At 18.9% G+C, this 15,150-nt stretch overlaps 2 protein-coding genes across 2 annotated transcripts; both read left to right on the plus strand.

The window, feature by feature from the left end:
* Positions 1 to 1,024: 1,024 nt before the first annotated feature.
* PGSY75_1467900 (putative rab GTPase activator) lies at positions 1,025 to 6,079 on the plus strand (the record flags this gene model as incomplete). Its single annotated transcript, XM_018788359.1, has 3 exons — positions 1,025 to 1,174; positions 1,304 to 1,401; positions 1,561 to 6,079. 3 exons carry the CDS (start codon positions 1,025 to 1,027, stop codon positions 6,077 to 6,079), a joined length of 4,767 nt encoding a protein of 1,588 aa, XP_018639731.1.
* Positions 6,080 to 7,275: 1,196 nt separating this feature from the next.
* PGSY75_1468000 (hypothetical protein) lies at positions 7,276 to 14,588 on the plus strand (the record flags this gene model as incomplete). Its single annotated transcript, XM_018788360.1, has 11 exons — positions 7,276 to 7,340; positions 7,551 to 7,593; positions 7,647 to 8,112; positions 8,336 to 8,543; positions 8,688 to 8,758; positions 8,856 to 8,974; positions 9,058 to 9,179; positions 9,316 to 12,492; positions 12,599 to 12,710; positions 12,808 to 13,446; positions 13,683 to 14,588. 11 exons carry the CDS (start codon positions 7,276 to 7,278, stop codon positions 14,586 to 14,588), a joined length of 5,928 nt encoding a protein of 1,975 aa, XP_018639732.1.
* Between the last annotated feature and the right edge of the window lie 562 nt (positions 14,589 to 15,150).

Below are 15,150 nucleotides of genomic sequence, written 5' to 3' on the forward strand. Positions count from 1 at the left end.
TTTTTTTTTTTTGTTTGGTTATATATTAATTTAATTTTTTCTGGTTTTATTATTGTTTTACCAAAAATTATAATATTATATAATATATATATTAATAATATATGTTTTTTTTATTTTTTCCTTTTTATTATATTTTTTTTAATATAATTTTTTTTTCTAATTTTCTGTATATATATATATATATATATATATATATTAATAATTGTATATATTATTATTATACATATTTATTCATTTTGCATATGAGAAGTATGTACAATGTTTTCTATAAGAAAACCATATTATATAAAAATAATTCATGATTTTCTTTTTATTTCTTATATAAAAAAATTAGGATTAAAAAAACATGTACGTATTTAAATATATTTGTCTATTAAAATTAAAAGCATGAAAATTTAATTTTTTATTTAATTTATGATATGAGTTTTTGGATTTATTATTATAATTATATTAAATAAAAAAAAAAAAAAAAAGAAAAAAAAAACTCATATATTACATGTAATAATATATATATATATATATATATATATATATATATATATTTATATTTTATATGTGCTTTTTTTTTTATTTTTATTATTTAATTACATTTTCATGATTTTTTAATATCTAGGTAAATTATAATATATATGTATTTATTTATATATGTATAGATAGATATGTTTAATGTCTTATTTAATGTAATAGAATGAATAAATATTTTTATGATTAATATGATTAAAACTTTTTTTTTTTTTTTATAATAAATACATACAAATAAATATATATATATATATATATATTATTTAATATATATATTATTATATTTATTTAAAAAAGATTTCAATTATAGACATTTTAAGTTATATATAATTTTCCATTTCATATATGTCCCATAAAATCCCACATTCTTTTTTGATATACATAGTATATATTTATTTATATTATATTGAATAATATAATTATTATGTATATGTTTTATTATTATCTATTCCTGGATATGAATTATATATAGATAAAAAGATGTAGAAGGAATTTTTTTAAAATGAAAAAAATATATAGGCAAACGAAAACAGACGAAATATTTCAATCGCAGAAAAACAAATATCATCATTTAATAAACAAAAATCACATATATAATAATATATATTTAAATTTGGATGTATATGAAAAATGGAGGAATCTTACAATTGACGTATGAAATAAAAATAAGAATTTTATATTATAATTGTATTTCCATATATATATATATATATATATATATATATTAGTTCACACATATATATTATATATATATATATTTTTTTTTGTCCTTTTTTTACAGAAAGATGAAAATAAGCACTGGAATGAGAAATCGCTAAATATGGTACTGAATGCAGATGCTAATTTAATGGACAAGGAAGTAAAGAATTTGCTAAGAAGGTGAGAAAGAATATATATAAAATATATATATATATATATATAATATATATATGTGTATATTTATTTTTAATAAGTTATTCATATATTCCTCTGTTTTCAATATTTTTCTATTTAAATTTTAACATTTTATTTTTTGGATTTTTTTTTTTTTTTTTCCAGAGGTATTTCTGATTCCTTAAAACATCTAATATGGTTGCGATCAAACGACGTAAATTATTTTGTCATTAATTTTCCGCATTTTTATGAAACAACCATATATAATACATTCGGTGAAAAAGTACCTACTAATTTATCTAATGATTGTCCAACATTTTGTGGTGGAATTTTAGGGTTACAAGAGGACATAATGTGTGTTCAAACAAAAATTGAAGAGCTTGAAATTGAGAATAATGATAATTGTGGGCATTTCAATATTAATGATTCTACTAGTAATATATTGCAGTTACTATTTAATCATCCAAATGATAATGAGAAAAATAGTGACAAGTATTTATTACCTGAACATAACTTTTGGTTAGAACCCAAAACATTAAGTACTCCAAATTTCGCCTTTAGTAATAAAAAGAAAAAGAAGAAATTTTTATATATAGAGAATGTAAAAAATAAATTTTTGAAAAGTAAAAAGATTGATCAATATTTAAGAGTTGCGTCTGATTCTGTTTTGCCTTATTCCAATAATTTTATATTAAAAAATATATCCAATAAATTTTCTAAATATAAATCTAATAAAAATATTGATAAGAAAGGATTGTTTGGTAATATACATACTAATATAAACATTTTTAATAATAACAATAGTAATATGGAGAATTATGATGAAAAAAAAAAAGAAGAAAACAACTCAACGAATAATCAAGTAAATAAAGAAAATACAATAAAATTGTCTAATTGTAGTGAAAGTGAAAAAAATATTCTTATCAAAGATGATATTATTATATTTCACAACACAAATGAAGATAATGTGAATGATAATGAAGAAGAAGATGATGATGATGAGGAGGAGGAGGAGGAAGAGGAGGATGAAGATGCAAATGTTAATGGAAATAATAATGGTGAAAATGATATAGATAATAAAATGAACACTTATTATCATAATCATCCTCAACATGATATACAAATATCAAACACAAATAATATAAATAATATTCATAATAGTAGTATATATAATAATAACTTTGAAAGAGATAGTTGTATTTTTACAAATAATTATGATATGCCAGATTCTAATAAATATTTACACATCCAATATTATATGAATGAGCAATATATTATAAGTAAGAAACAAGCTGAGAAAATGAATAAGGCAAAATTATATTTAAGATCCAAAAGAAAAAAAAAAATGCACAAACCTAGAGATAATTTAAGAACAAAAAGTTGTCAAGAATCGAATACTAGTATAGGAGCACATGGTTCTGATAGCTCCTTATCAAATTATTCTAATGAAAAAACATTAAATGATGATATGGAATCATTTACATTAAATAAAGGTTCTAGCTATAATCGTACGAAAAGTTTTTTCAAAAAAGCTTTTGGTACTAAATATACACAGCCTAAAAAGAATGAACGTAAATTATCAGATCATATTTCTTTATTACTTAAAAAGACATTAAATGTTGAAAATTGTGAAAATGATGATATATTACCAAATAAATATTTGGGCGATTCATTAGATGAAAGGTATAAGAACGCTAAAAGAAATTTTGCTCAAGAAAATGACGAAACGCATGGAGAAGATAACGATGAATTAACGGATGAAGAAGAAGATGAATTAGGAAATGAGCAAGGAGGAAATAATAGTCAAAGAAAAAAAAAGAATAAAAATAAAAATTATACTGAATATAAAGAATTAAATGAAAATGAAATAAAAGGAAATAATAAGAATATAATACGAAATATGCAATATGGCTATCATAAATATAATATGGAATATAATGGAAAAATGTTCGTTGAGGGTTATGAGAAAGATGATAATAATATTGTAAAGCTTAGTGAATATAATTCAAAAGAGATAGAAAAGAATGATTTTGGTTCTGTTGATTATAATGAGAAAGAAATACATAATTTAAAAGGTGAAGAAAAAACATATAGGAAATCTATTTTGGGTATGATAAAACATATATTTTATAAAAAGAAAAAAGAAAATGATGAAGATTCTTTAGATAAAGATATAATGAATAAAAAATATATAAATACGTTAGAAAGAACAGGAGAACAGAAATCAAATGATTTTACATATAATATGAAAAATAATTATATAAACGATAACACGAATAGTAAATCATGGACAAAACACGATATAGATAAAAAGAATGGTTATAAAAAATATAATATGCATATAAATAATAAACAAAAGATAAAAAGAGAAAATGAAATCGATGCATTTGGTGACACATTAGATGATTGTAAATGTGATTTAAATGAGGAAGAAAAGGATATTAATGGAAAAAAATATGATACAAACAAAAATACCACAAATGATATAAAAATGGATAGCAATAATAATAATATGAATAATAATAATAATAATGATAATAATAATGATAATAATGATAATAATACTAATAATAATAGGGGTCATGCTTATAGCATTATTATTAATAATGAAAATAATACTAATATAGATTATTATGATATAGTTAATGGTACATATAATAAGAGCAAAACGAAACACAATAATTATGATAAAAGTAATAACACGTATCATAATAATTATAATAGTGGTCAAATTTTAAAATATAAAAAAAATAATAATGATGAATACAATGTTGATAATTATTATCGTACTTTAGAACGTTTAAGACATTATTCTTGTAATGTACAAAGAAATAGGGAATATGAAGGTGAAATAATGCAAAGAAATGCAAGTGACAATATATATAAGAAAAGTTATTTATATGTTGAAAACAATAATGATGATTTTAGGAACCAAAAGAAAAATAAAGTATTCGAATATGAACAGAAGGGAAAACATATGGATAAAGAGAATAATGATAATGAGAAAGATAATTTATTAGATACTCATGATTCTTTTATTAGTGATTATGAAAATGGTATGGACAATCTTAAGCTACCTTCAAGTCATGAATTAAATGATGATGATATAAAGAAAAAAGGAGAAAAGAAAAAAAAGAAAATTAATTTTCAAGATGCTTATGAAGAAAAAGGAGAAGAAAATGATTTGTCAAATAATAAAAAATCAGATAAGATTTATTATTATGATAAAGACGAGAAAAGTGGAGATAATAATAATAATAATAAGGAAAATATTGTTGATTTTAGAATAAAAGAATCTTCTGGTGGAGAAGATGTAAAGAATGATATGAATAATTTAAATGAAAAAGAAACAAATAATAATATGAAAAAATATGGTTTACCTTTAAATAATAAAGAAAATAAACATTTAGAACAAGAATTGTATAACAAATTTTATGAAAATAAAAATCCAAATAATGCATATCCAAATGTATATAATTTAGATGATGCTACCGAATTAACAGCATTATTAAATGATGATGGGAAACATGAAATAAGGAAATTATTGTGGGCTATTAATAATAATTTTGGAAATGATGTAGAATTTGCTCCAATAATACCTAATTTATGTATAGTGCTGTTAATATATTTTAAAGCATCTGTTGTTTATTGTATTATACATTGTTTAATAAAGAAAGGTATCGATAGTGTGCGAAATAAACAGCTACCTTTTTTTATATATAAAAGAAAGGATTTTGTAAAATATGTCAAGTACATATTAAATGCTTTTATTCAATTTTTGCCTAAATGTTATCATTATTTAAGAAAATTAAATTTTGATTTAGCTGCATGGACAGCAAGATGTATACAAGATGGATTTTCAAGAATGTTACCTTTTGATTTTGTTTTAAGAATATATGGAATATATTTATTTGAAGGTCAAAAAACATTGTGTTTATATTGTTTAGCTTTATTAAAATTTCTAGAAAATGATATATTAAAATGTACTAATATTGAAGAAGTAGAAAATATTTTATATCATATATGTATGCATCCATATTTAGATATAAATGAACTAACACAAATAGCTTATAGATTTAAATTAAAAAGTAAAGAAAAACATTTGAAATTCTCAACAAAATGTCCATCTCCTTATTTAATGAATGTTAAATTGAAAACATTTTATAGACCAAGATTAAATGATAATTCAACTCTAATTAATTCATTTCACTGGGAAAATATATGGGAAAAAATTCCGAGTAATATTAGATCACTTGATCCCTTCTTAACTTATGCTACAAAAAAAGATGGATACAATTTACAAATATTATTAGAAAAAACAGAAAGAAATAAAAAAAAACCTATGATACTTATATTGAAAACATTTGATTGTGATTTAATAGGTTTCTTTTGTCCATTTTCTTTAAATAGAGATTATAACTTTGTTAGTACATCAGATAAAAGTTCAGCTTTTGTTTTTACATTTAATTCAAATTTTAACTTTTATAAATGGTCAGGCAAAAATAACACTTCAGTATTAATTAAAGACGGTATCTATATAGGGGGTAATGATATTGCTATCTATATCGATAAAGATATTAAAGTTGGAAAAACAAATCCATCTGACTCTTTCTTATCACCTCCTCTAATAACAGGTGGTAATGATTTTAATATAATGGATATTGAAATATGGAATTTGAAATAGACAACCAAAAAAAAAAAAAAAAAAAAAAAAAAAAAAAAAAAAAAAAAAAAAAAAAATTAAAAATTAAAAAAACAAAAAAAAAAAAAAAATAAATAAATATACTAACCGAAAATATGAAAAAAAAAATAATAAAATTATAATTAAAAATGAAAAATTAAAAAATTAAAATATTCAAAAATTGAAAAATTAAAAAAAATATAAAATTAAAACTATATATATTATATATATAATATATTTATATAATATATATTTATATATATATATATATATAAAAAAAAACTCATGCCAATTAAAATTAAATGAGGGAATACAATAAAAAAATTTGGTAAAATTAATTAGAATATTTATGTGATAAAATGTTTTAAAATGATGATTTAACAAATAATGAACACGACCAAAATAGAAGAGGGGAAAACATGATGCATTTAGTATTAATCAAGAAAAGTTGTAATTTTTTTTTTATTTTTTTCCAACCATATTAATATATATATATATATATTATATATATAGATATAATATTATTTAATAATGTAATTTTACTCCATTTTATCACCACCAATAATATATTTCTTTTTCGTCTTTTATTTTTTGTAGTAATTTATCTATCAATTAATCTCTATAAATTTTATTAATATTAGTTTTATATATATAAGAATTTTATATATATTCTTACATATATTTCTGCTAAATTTTTTTTTTATATTTTTCACTAAATATTTCTATTAATTCTCAGGTATTTCCTTATTTATTTTTCCCCTTTTTTGTTTAATGTTTATTATTTTTATTATATCATCATTTTATCATTTTAGCATATATGTTTTTTTATTTTTATTTTATTTTTATTTTTATCATTTCATTATCTTATCATTTTTATTATATATATATATATATGTTTATATATAGACATTTTAGCAGTTTTTTATTTTCTTATTTATATATATATATATATATATATTTTTACCTATTTTTTTTTTTTTTTTTTTTTTTTTCATAAATCAAAACTATTTAAAAATACTTAATTAGCTTTAAGAATAAAATTGTTTTATTCATTAACTCTTATTTTTATTTTTTCGAAAAAGCAAAAACCAGATTTAAATTGCTTTAAGACATGTATGTAGTGTGTCTATTATGATAAATATGTATGTAAACATATTTTGAATAAAAAATAGAAGAAAAAAAAAATACATTTTAAAATAATGTTTAGTAATACCTTTGTTTTTCTATATTTTACATTGTTATATGAGAACTTATATATAAAAAGGTTAAAGATATAAATGAAAAAAAAAATATATGGGTAAAATAATTTACTAACGTGTAAAATATGTATATATTATAGGTGCAATATATATATATATATATATATATATATAATATAATAATGGAATCTTCTTAAAAAAATAATTGTAAGTGTAGATTTTTGCACTATATTTCTTTTAATGAAAAATAACATATATCTAATGTAATTTCTTAGACAATTAAATGGTAATAAAATTAAAAAAGAAATAGATACATTTGTATAAAATGTGTTAATATATATATATATATATATTTTATTTTAATAATTTAGGAGAGTTTATGTACTAGCCAAATTTCTATATTTAGCAATCTTCGAAGGAATGTGTTTTCAAATTTTAATAGAAATGATTTAATTGATCAAAATATTGTTTATCTAAATATATGTAATAATGAGACATTTTATAATAAAGCTCAAGAAAATGATAAATTGAATGTTTATGAAAAAGGAATACAAAATTTTTATAAATATGATAAATTAGGATATGTTGATGAACATAATAATATATGTTGTAATTTAATTAAAGACATTTTTTTATATGGTGTTAATTTAAATATAGATATTTTTATATTAAACAATTCAAATATTATATTTTTTCTTCAAAATGTAATAAATATATATAACCCATTAATTAAAAGCTTAAGGGTTATATATACGAAGTGGGATTATATCATAACATGTTCTTCTCTTTTTAAGGACACATTGATAATAGTTTTATATAGCTCAATAAATTATTCATGTAATATATAAATAAATATATCATTTTAATATGTAGAATGGTATATTGAAATGACGATTAATTATTATATATATAAATTTTTCTTTTTCTGTAAACATATTCAATAGTTTTATATTTTCATGTACATAAGACATTGTTAATATATATATATATATATTAATCTATATATTATAAATTTTGTTTATATAATTATGTCATTTTTGTTCTTTTTAAAAATGTAAAGGCATACAAATATATGATCTAGATAAGGAAATTCTTAAAGAAGAGATTCCTTTGAGTGATTATGATTACTATGAAAAGATTTATATTCAAAAGGAAAATAATTATTTCCTTTTAATAACTAATAAGAATATATTAAAAGTACTTGATTCAGAGAAAAAGGTTTTTATTTTTAATATATACTTATATCTTGAATATAATAACATTTTACAGTAATAAACGAAGAAATATATATATATATATATAACATATTATATGAAAAATATTAAAAAGTGTATCTGTGTGGACATATTTTTCATCTATCTTTATATATATATATATATATATATATATGTTGTATTTTATTTTCTCTTTAGGTATTATGATTTTTTTCTAATACTAAGGAAAAAAAAACTATACCTCTGGAATTTGGAAAGAACATACACAGGTAAAATCAATAAATTATATAATATGTATCACAAAATAATTACTAAAATGTTTATATATATATATATATATATATATATATTTACATTTAATTGTAGGATTAAAATTAAAGGAAAATATATTGGAGGTTGATAAAAATGTGTATGTGAACTGTTTTTGCATACATGGAAAAAACATATTCATTGTAACGTCCAAGGGGAATTTATACATATGGAAGGTTATAAAAAATATACATACATATATATATATATATATATATATATATACATAAATGTTAATTTGTTCAATTTTTATTTATAGGATTTAGTTGAAAAAATTGAAATAAAAAGATATGATGTAGAAGAGCCTTTTGATAAGAATATTCATTATATATATTACTATGATAATTATATAACAACCAAGGGAAATGAATCACTAAAATTGTGTGTATAAATATATATGAATTTGCAATAATTTATGTCTTAAGCTTTATTTGTATATTTATCATATATTATATATATATATATATATATATATATATGTATATATATATTTTTATTTTTGTTTCCTTTTTTATAGGTGGCTGTGTAAATTTTCACTAGACAACATCTCGGGATGTAGTACCGTATACATTAAATTTGAACAAGAAACAAAAATTTGCTTAAATATTAATAAAATAATTGCTCATGATAATTTTTACCTTATTGTTGATAAAAAGAATTGTACTATTTATACATGCAAGAAAAATAATTATGAAGATATAGGTATATTCTACAATGATCATAACAGTAAGATTAAAAATATATTTTGCTCGGATAAGAATATATTTAGTTTTGGTGCTAATGGGAAATTATATGATTTTAAAAAGAAAGATAAACAGATTGAACGAAATTTTTGTTTACATAAATTTAAGTATTCTATAACATGTGTAAAATATTTATATAGTGAAGATAGTTTTCTTTATTTTTGTGTTGGTTTTAATAATGGAGTCATAAAAATAATAAAGTTGAAGCATTTATATTTGGATATTATTTATTGTTTAAAAACAAGTAATAATGAAATAATTAATATAGAAAAAAGCCAAAATTCTCAATTTATAAGTATATTAGCTGATGAGGAACCATATGTTTTTTTCTTATATAAATCATCTAAAATATTTATGCCATTAGGATATTTAAAAATTAGTGAAGCCCATTTAAAAGAATGTTTTTATTTCTCTTATTTTAATTCTTTTTATATAATGGGAAATAATAATTATTTTTTTAAAATTGATGTAAAAAATTTGGAAGAACATATTAAAGAAGAAGAAATGGCTAAAAAAGTTGGACATTCAGAAGAAGACGCAAATGAAAATATTAACAACAGGATGGACATAAGAAACGATAATAAAAATATTAATTTAAAAGATTATATAAATAATCAAAATGATGATGTAAAAAAGGATGCACATAATAATAATGAGGAACAAAATAATAACGATTATGATTTATCCGTAAAATATGAAATAATTAAAATTACATTTAATGCAGATGAGAGGAATAAAAGGTTAATAAAAACATACAAAAATGAACATAAAAAATTGAATATGTATAATAAAGATTCAAATAAAATTAATAAAAATGATAACGATGAATATGAATATGAAGAAAAAGATAAAGTTAAAGAAACAATGAAAATAGAACAGGATGAAATGGAAGAATGTTTTGAAGAAATGGAAGGTTTAGAAAATGGGAGTGATAATGAATACAAAGAAAGTGACTCTTCTAGTAAATTATCAGATAATACTTATAACGAAATGAATTTTTATAGAGAGAAAATAAACTTAACACAAAACATGCAAGATTTACATTCTGATAATAATAAGGATATATTTATACTAAATAATAAAATAAAAAATTTGAAAAGATTCATTGAAATACTTTTTGATAATAAAACGATCAAAAATAAAAGATATCAAAATAATGATGAATTACCTGAAGATGTGTTAAGTTTATATTTCGAACGTGATAATAAGAAAATAATATATAAAGAAGAACGTGATACAAAAAATAACAACATCAATATTGATAATAATAATAATAATAATAATGATGATGATGATGATGAAGATAATATTAATTATACAAGATTAAAACATGATACTATAAATATATGTTGTGTAACAAAATCAAAAAAGTATCTAGGATTTTTTATGGCTACACAAGGTGCTAAAAATAATTATCTCTTCTTTTTAAATTTAGATAAAAAAGACATAAAATATAAATATACAAATTCTAAGGAGGATACTCATATTGATATAATCATGCCAAGAATCATATACAAAATTGATAATAAAAATTTTCTACAAAAAAGGACATATATATATAAAATGATAATTAACGAAAACAAGGATTTATTATTTTGTTTAACTAATAATAATGAAATATATATTTTTTCTATTAAGTTTTTTTTCTTGTATTATTTTATAAAAATACCTGTTTATGAAAAGGTAAGGAATATATTTATAAATAAAAACAACAAAAACAACAACAACAATAATAATAATAATAAAAATAATAATCAATATATATTCATATGTTTAAATAATTATAAATACATAAAATTGAATTTTAATTATTCCTTTTTTTATCTATTGAATGTTATCAAAAGATATCATATCAATATCAAAACATTCATGCATTCCTTTATGATTCCTAATAAAATGCCTTTGTCGTACCAATCAATACACGACTTTTGTATTGAACAAATATATGATTATATTGTAGAAGAGTTTATAAAGAAGAGAAAAAAGAAAACTAATCTTATTCCTTTTAAATATGAAGATATAAAGAATGACTTAAATTTCATAATAACAATGTTACAGATACATAAGCAAGAAGAAAAAAAAAACAACCAAAAAAAAGAGGAAAAAGAAGTACAAGGAAAAAATGAAAAGAACAAAAATGATATTACAGATATTTGGGATTTTATACAACAAAATAAAAAAGAACAAAAAGAAGAAATAGAAGAACAAACAAAAAAAATTGATTTAATCCTAAATTATGATCAAAAAAATATAAGCACGTTTTTTAATATAAATAGTCATAATATGAAAGATGTAGATATTCAATATAGTTTAAGAGATACAAAAGAATCTCAAAGGAATGAAGAAAAATTTAGAAAAGCATTATTATATAAACAAAATATTCATATGAAGATAAATAAACTAAAAAAAAAATATATAAAATTAAATAAGAAGAAAAAGTTTCTAATAGATTTGGATTACTCTTATTATATATATGAAATGCTACAACAAAATATACAAGAAATCAAAAATGTGTTTATGTATCATCAGCAAGAATATGATAGTAGAATAAAATATTTATCCAATAAATTTATTAGATTAAGATATATTAAAAAGCCTATATATTCCTTTAATGATAAAAGTCATTTTTATGTTAAAGCCTTAAAAATGTATTTGAAAAATTATACTTTTAAAAATAAGAATAGAAAAATCAGGAAAAAGGAGGGAAAAAAAATAAAGAAACCAAACGAATCATTTGAATTGACAACAGAAATTAAGGATTGCTTACAAAATTTTAATAAACTAAGAGAAAAAAATAAAAATATAAAAATTATAAATAATGAAGAAAAAATTGAAGAAATTTGCATTAAAAAAAAAATTATAAAAATGTATGAAGAAATGTTGTTAAAACTGGACAAAATGATTGAAGAGCGGAAGGAGGTGGATGAGCCAAGGAAAATCAAACACATCAGGTTATAAAGTGGAATATTATATATATATATATATATATATATATATATATTTACATTTGTTGGTTTATTTACTTAACCATTTTAATTTTCGTGTTTTCTATTATAGCAAAATTATTAGGCATTATGAAGAAAATAAGAAGAAACTATTAGTTCAAATAAATTATATCAAGGAAACATTCAACCAGTATTATATGGCAGTAAAATCGCGAATATCAATAGTAATAAAAAGAAATAATACACGAAAAAATACATATATATATATATATATATATATATAATACATACATACAATTTTATTTATTATATATATAATAGAAATTAACCCATGTTATAGAAGAAATAGAATTTCTAAAAGATACATTAGAAAGAGAAATGATAAAACATGTGAATAACAATCATAATAATGACCAAGGAGATGATACAAATATTAAGATGATTGATGAAGTACATATAAGAAATGAAGTAAATATAAATCATTGTAATGAAAACGAAAGGATACAATGTCAATTAAACAATATGAATTATGAACATGATAAAATAAAAAAGTATGAAAGATTTTTAGAAAATGTTAATAATTTTTTCTCATATGAAAATAAAAGAAATGATAAACTATATAATATCAATTGGGATCCTATATTTTTTGAGAAAAAATACCAGCACTATGAAAAGGAGGATGTAGAACGTACAATAGAGTATTTTATAAAAAGATGTGATAAGGAGATTTATAACTTACACATTAAAAAAATACAAGCTATACGACTAATTAAATATATATCACTAAAAATTATATCCATAGATGAAAAAAATAATATTTTGATAGAACTAAGGAAAAAAGAGTTAAAATTAAGAAGACAAAAAAGGGACTATATCAAAGAAATGAAGAATATTGAAAACCAAATAAAAGTGTATGCTGATGAAATGGACACTTTATTACAAGAACTGGATATACAAAATGTAATACATAAAATAATATATATGTATATTATATAGATACTTGTATAATTATTTTACGATGATAAATATATAAAATTTTGTATACATATTTTATATTTTATGTATTTTTCATTTGTATTAATATAATCAATTGTATCATTTGTAGTTACCTTATATATTTTTTTTTTTATTTTTTTTTTTTTACAACTTAATTGTTTTATTTTCATATATTCCATTGCATACTTTTTCTTTTTCAGCAAAGCAGAGATAAGATTCTTGAAAAGCTAAAAGAACTAATGGGAGATAACACTTTATGCTATGACAATTTAATAAAATGCTTAAAAAAAACTCAAGAAGATTTATCAGGAGAAAGTGATGGTAGTGAAGATAAGTGTAACGAATTGGAAGCAACAAATTCAATTGTAGATATATATAATAAAGAAGAAATCGAAAGTATAAAAAAAGAAAACGCTTCTATTTTAAGTAATATAAATAATATAAAAAAAAATATGGAACTTAAAAAAAATGAACAAAGGAAATTAAATATAAAGAAGAAAAATATTGAAAAAGAAATCGAAATAATAAATGACGAAATCATTATAATAGAAGATGATAAAAAAAAAAATATATCAGAAGTAAAATTCTATATTACTTTAAAAATATCAAAATTAAGAAATATTGATTATCTTTATGACAAAAAAAAATATCGTCTCAATTTAACTAGCCAATGTACAGTACTTAGTATTGAACAATATAAAGATATAATGACAAAAATTAATAGGATTACAAGAAAGAAAGAAAAATTACATATGAAATATAAAAAATTAAAAAAAGAAAATAATGAATTAGAACATATTAATAATAAACTACAAAAGACTGTTAATGAAAAAAAAAATCAATTAAAAAATAAACTAAAAAAACATGATTTAAATTTTGATTTTAATGATTTGGAAAAAAAATATCAGGAAAAAAAAAAAAAAGGAATTTTACAAGAAATCAAAAATAAAGACATAGAAAATAATAAAAAGATTAATATTCTCAATAAAGAATTTGATAAAAAAATGACTATATTAAATCAAACCAGAAAAGAAAATACTGATTTATTGGTAAAAATTAATGAATATATACAAATACTAAAAGAACTAAAAAATGAAGAAAATTAAATATAAATATATAGACATATATATAATATATATATATATATATATATATATATATATATAAATTTTATATTTTTTTAAATAAATAAAATATTTACAATTATATATTAAGATAATGTAAAATATGTATAATATTATATACTGTCTATTTTCCCTATAAATAAAAGAACAATATCTATAATATAAACATGAATATATTATCAATTATGGTATATTAAAATGTTGTTATAAATATTTATATAAATTAATTTAATGTATCAATAATTATATTTTTTCATTTTTTTTTTTTTTTTTTGAATATTCAAAAAATTTTAAATTGAAAATTTTTTATATTCTAAAAGATATTTGATTAATATATTATTTATTTATTTATTTATTATTTTTTTGATTATTTAATTCTATATGTTAAAAATGACATTAAAAAATATTAATGCATAAAATGAGATGTTTTAAACACATTTTTATATACAACAAAAAATAAAAAAATATTTAATATGGAAAATATATATATGTATATATATATATATAGTGAAAAAATTTTTATTATAAAAAATAAAAAAAAAAA

This window comes from Plasmodium gaboni, chromosome 14 (assembly GCF_001602025.1).
Source record: "Plasmodium gaboni strain SY75 chromosome 14, whole genome shotgun sequence".
Lineage (NCBI taxonomy): Eukaryota > Apicomplexa > Aconoidasida > Haemosporida > Plasmodiidae > Plasmodium > Plasmodium gaboni.